Genomic DNA, 5,753 nt, shown 5'->3' on the forward strand with positions numbered 1-5,753 from the left:
TAAAACAAGAAGAGGTGTGTACTATACATTTATACATTAGGGCTTTTTTTTTTGTTCTCGTTATACACAAAAATAATAAGGATGATCTTTAGTCTTATTTGAGTGTTTTGAGCATTTTCTATCCATTGACAAACCGATAATACATATAGATTATGAGTGGGTAAAATAAAAGCAAATAATGGTAAATTTGATATTGTAATGTACATTTTGCCGTTAAGTTAGGTATAGATACCATTGTTATCTATGGGTTTATTGAGATCATTTTAACAACACCAAAATAATATTATCAATATGCAATTTCGATATATTTACGCAAGGTAGGTATGAAACGCGTGTAAGTGGTGTTATATACACACAAGAAAAAATATCATACTGACCTGCCGTAATGACAATTTTTTTTTTTTAATATTCTAAGGTAAATTGAATATGCAGATAAAATTAAATATTGTGCGATGAAATGGTTTCGATGTATGTATGTATTTTTTTTTTATCGTATAAATTGTTCACAATCTCCATTATAACTTAAATTTTATGTTATCGGGGCGTTTGTTCTTTTACCTCTTTTACCTCGTGATGTGGATCCTGACCGATGTTTTCACTTTGGCCGTCATTTGATAGAGTACTAACACCACGCGATACGTCCTGCTAACTATATTGTAATTCGATTTAAGCGCGTATAGTAAACATGTAGGAAAATGAATTTAGGTACCTCACGGAAGTTAAAAACAATAAATCACGTCAATGTATACTATATACATATACACACTTCGAATCTTGTATAAAAAAAGTATAAAAGTTAAAACAAAAAACAAAACCTATTGCAGTGGCATACTTCGACGTATATACATATTATAACAACTAAACAACGATTTAATGTAAATCTCAAGTCGTCTCGATCGTCTCAAGTCCAAAACCCACACAAGCGAAACCATTAAACGTAGGTACACCGCCCGAAAATCGTTATCATTATATCATTATCAACTAACGTCGTATATTATAACATGCAAAGTATAACATTATTGACGAGAGGGCAGGCATGCGGCGCACTTTCGGTTTTACAGACGGCCGCGGAATGGTTGTGTGTAGGAGGAGAGGGGTGGGTGGCCGGACGTCCGGTCAGATCCGCTCGTAGTTCGGGCGGCTGGTCTTGCCGTTGCACCAATCGTACGTCTCGAAGTCCGTCTGGATCTGCAGGAACGACTTGCCCTTGGTCTCGGGCACGTAAAAGTAACAGAACAGGCCGCCTAGGAAGGTGATCACCGCGTACCCGATGAAGTTGGCGCGCTTGCCGTACGCGTCCGTCACCGGCTGGTAGATCTTTAGCATGATTGTGGACGTGAACGTGATGGTGAACACCACGGCCGAGTTGGCCAGGCCTCGGGTGTCCGACGGGAAGTACTCGCACTGGACGACGGACAGCACGGGCATGAGCCCGACGTTGATGAAGAACTCGGCGCCGCACACGCTGGCCAACAGTAGCCAACCGTCCAAGGCTTTCGTGGACCCGACGGCATTGTCCTGCGACAGCAGCGCGGCTATGAACACGTGGCACAGTGTGGTGCCCACGCACGACACCATGATCAGCGGTCGCCGGCCGTACTTGTCCACGGTGAGCGCGAACGGCACGCACGCCACCATTATGAACAGGCCGAATATCACGGCGCCGGCGTTTGGCGACAGGCCTGTGCCGTACAGCACGGACGACGCGTACGCTTCCATCACGCTCGCCCCGCACATCATCTGCAGGGCAGCCAACGTGAGGACGATGATCAGCGGCGCCCGGTCTCTGTGCAGCAGGTCCGTCAGCTTTCCCTTGCATCTGCAACACGACGACAACGACGACAACGCGGTGTGAACGAGTGCAAAAATAATATTGTACCGATCAGGTATTTTGATTGCGGGGAGGCAAAAAATAAAAGATAAAAATTAATAATCATTTAACGCAGCGATAGCGTGATGACGAGTGCAATTATTACGTTCGGGCTATTTTGATCCTTAAATTGAATGCAATTAATATGGTCTAAGAATTATCATGTGTTACAGACTTTATATCGGCGAGGTTTATCGAGGTTACAAGTATATTTGAGACTAAGTCTATCTATTAGACTACTAAATAGATTATAAAAATAAAATGCATTAATTCATTATACATTTACACAGATTAAATTAATTAATGATTTGATTTAACAAGTAGTATTGACGTAGGTAGCGAATATAAGAAGTCATGACCACGGTTTAGTATAAAAATATTAATTTATATTATTATTACACCAAAACTAGGCAATAACACTTATTGAATATTATATTAAACGTATTAAATTTTGTATTGTTTATTTCATAATTTTAAACATTTATTTACTGAACGGTTTGATTATATTTTCATACAAATTTATAGACATAATATAATATTATTATGTTTGGAGTAATATACATAGATTTTGTTAGTAAATGTGAATGTCATCATAGAAAATAATATCTTTTGAAATAATTTTGTATACATATTAATACGAAGAAATGTATCACATAAATACATAATGAACAATAGTAAAAAATTTCCAAACTAGCAAGATCATTCTTAAAAAATAATATTATGCTATAAAATGTGCGCAATGCGATTTCGAGAATTGAGTTTTCAAACGTTAGTTGAAGGAGAATCAAACTTTAAATGTACTTAACGTTTGAATAATGGCCGCGAGACTAAGGTTCGAGGACAGGACAAGATCCACAAGTCGAAAGTTTATGACCTTTAGTTAGAACTTAATATAATCGGTTGACAAATAATAGTCCAAGTGACGTTATCGCGCATCCGTAACGAATCGCGACGGTAAATATACAACGGCAACGACAATATAACACAATCACGAAATGTTAAACTATTGTAATAATGTAATATGATGAAACTTGAATGTTTTAGTTATTGTAGGCACAACATTGAACTCGGCTCGTCACTTGCCACTAGTATTAGGCATTAAAATTATTTACGTCATGATTGTATAAACTGCATAAGTTTGGTTTGAGAAAATACTAAGGTATAATACTTATCTTATATTATAATTTATTAAATCAATTTTATTTTCATTTAAACTTAAAATTATTTTGTTATTAATTTTCTACGCCAAAAACTAAGTTTAATGAGGCACCTATATTGAAATCAGTATATTATATAATATGGATTACAACATATGTTTAAAGTATGACATCAATTTAATGACAAGACTTATTAGATGGGTTTAAAAATTAAAATTATTCTAAATAATAAAAAAAATATTTACACTCCGTGAATTGATTACGGTGATTACTAAGGGGTTTTTATTTTTATTTAATATTTAATAATTGACAATATATCTATATCTATTAAATTTAATGAATTAATGCGATAAGACGATAAACTAGCAATCATATGATTAATAATCGATTGTACCTACAACATAATTATTACTATTTACCTACGGATTGAAAATTGTTTAAAACCCGTTTTTCGACAAATCAATATTTTCAGCCAAATTAAAATTTATATGGAAATTGGTGGGGCTGTAATAATTTATTTTAAGGCAAGCGGAAGAGCCGTCACTGCTACAATTGCAGACTACGCGGTGATCAGTATTATAATATTAATATTGATAATCGGGCACGGTCGATAATGCCAATTTTAGGTTAAGCATGACTGTATAGTCGTGACGGTTTCCAAACATTAATTCAAAGAATTTTTAAACTACACCAACGGCGACATCGTTCGCACGCGTATAATGTTATTGTTGTTTTTTTTAATCATTACTATTATTAGACATTACTTGTCATCGGTGACCGACAGTCTGACGATCTCGAGCTCTTCCTCGAACTCTTTGTTGCTGCAATTCCTCAACCTCCTCAACGATCGGGCTGCCTCTGCCGGTTTGCCAACCATCATGAGGTAGTACGGCGATTCGGGTATGGCTATCATCAGCACGCCCGTGACCACCGGTATGATCGCGCCGACGATGGCCAGTACCTCGTAGCTGGCGATCCACCCGACCACGTAGGACAGCAACAGACCGGAAGCGTAAGTCAGCTCGACCACCAGGGCCAACGATCCCCGGACGGATATGCTGGCCATCTCGCCCACGTACGACGGGGACACGATTAACGAGATCGCCATCGCGCTGCCGTGCAAGAATCGGGCAACGTACAGGTGCCAGGGCTGTACACACACAATGTCAAGTACACGTTTGTTATTATGACGCCGGAAGTACGCGTAGGTATTTAATGTACGGAGGACCGCGAAATATCGGTGTTACAATAATGGCGGCGATATCTCGCTCGAGATTTGTAACACGAATTTCTCATCACCAAATAAATTTTGTGTACTGCACAGCGATCGATTTAACCCGATTGATATAATTAATAATATATATATATATATAAACATCAATATAATATGTATTATTCGAGTGTCATTGCGAGTATAATATTATGTAAAACGCGTGCAACGTTAAACCGATCCCGTCGCAGTACACAGCGGCGACGACGCGTTTGTCGATCGAAAACGTGTGATCGGTTGGGTTTCGCGACGGTGTAAAAATAATACGTCGCGTGTTCTTCTTACCTGTCGAGCGGTCAGTATCAACAGCCAGCCGGCAAGCGTTATCGGCACCGTCAAGTACACGGACATTTTTCGGCCGATTCGGTCCATCATAATACCGGCCGGTAACGACAGCAGTACGTTGCCTACGTCTATCAGAGTTACCATCCAAGACTCTTGGTCCGAGGTCAGGTGAACCGGCGCCGTGCCTTCCAACGTGTATTCCATCATCGGCGACGACCATCCCAGCGTTGTACCGGCCATCAACAGCGGCATGGACACTGGCAATCAAACACGGACGAGGTGTAATTTTGTTTTTATTAATTATGGTGTCGGCGTACAGCAGCATAGTAACAATAAATAATAATAATAATAATAATAATAATAATAATGATAATAATAATAATAAATTAGACAAAAATCCGGCCGTACCGCACACGGGACATACCTATAAAGCACGCGAATAGTTGTTTGCAGATGCCGTCGGGTAGGGTAGACATTTTGTTAATTTCCAAAGGGGCCGTATCGTTCGGTGTTACGATAGTTACGGTATAATTTATGGTCTTTTTACACCATAAATATTTTAATAAACTTTTTTTTAGTTTTTGCGGACCGATAAACGATCAACCCGTTCGGCGTGCACGTTTGTTAATACTAAAATGAAATAATATAACGTTTCTAAAATAAAAACGGCTATATCCGTCGGTGTATAATCTATAAATTAGATGAACTGACCTTTTCGTTATCGACACGTCGTTACAACTGCGGGTAACGTTAATTCCCGTTCACACAATCGCACAACACTATAATACTAATATGTATATAATTATAAAATGAGCATCGTAGCGACTGGACGAATAGAATTCGCTAACCTAACCACATTGGTATATTAGACACAACGAATGCAATTCGCTTGAGTTCGATCCGCATTCACTCTCGTTGTTGTTGTCGGTGTTTTGAAAAAAAAAATAAACAATAAAAATAAATGAGATTATAATAATATGTTATTTTATACTTTTTATACTATATACCTAAGTTAAACAGAGAAAACTTGTTCAAGCCTTGCCGTAAATAGGACTATGATGTTAGTAAAATATTAGTGTATACTCATGTCAGTACGCTTTGAAGGTATATATTATACATACACATTATATATGAGCACGCGTTTACGGAAAGTTTGAAAAACATATAAATT

General features: G+C 38.1%; 1 protein-coding gene across 1 annotated transcript; it reads right to left on the bottom strand.

Moving 5' to 3' along the window:
* Positions 1-461: 461 nt before the first annotated feature.
* On the bottom strand, positions 462-5,456 carry LOC112603699 (facilitated trehalose transporter Tret1-like). Its single transcript, XM_025352393.1, has 4 exons — positions 5,007-5,456; positions 4,583-4,839; positions 3,792-4,177; positions 462-1,819 (listed from the first exon to the last, which is right to left on the bottom strand). Exons 1-4 carry the CDS (start codon positions 5,056-5,058, stop codon positions 1,117-1,119), a joined length of 1,398 nt encoding a protein of 465 aa, XP_025208178.1. The 5' UTR covers positions 5,059-5,456; the 3' UTR covers positions 462-1,116.
* Between the last annotated feature and the right edge of the window lie 297 nt (positions 5,457-5,753).

The sequence above is a fragment of the Melanaphis sacchari genome, unplaced genomic scaffold (assembly GCF_002803265.2).
Source record: "Melanaphis sacchari strain LSU unplaced genomic scaffold, SCAv2.0 Contig10_pilon_pilon, whole genome shotgun sequence".
NCBI classification, from domain to species: Eukaryota; Metazoa; Arthropoda; class Insecta; order Hemiptera; family Aphididae; genus Melanaphis; species Melanaphis sacchari.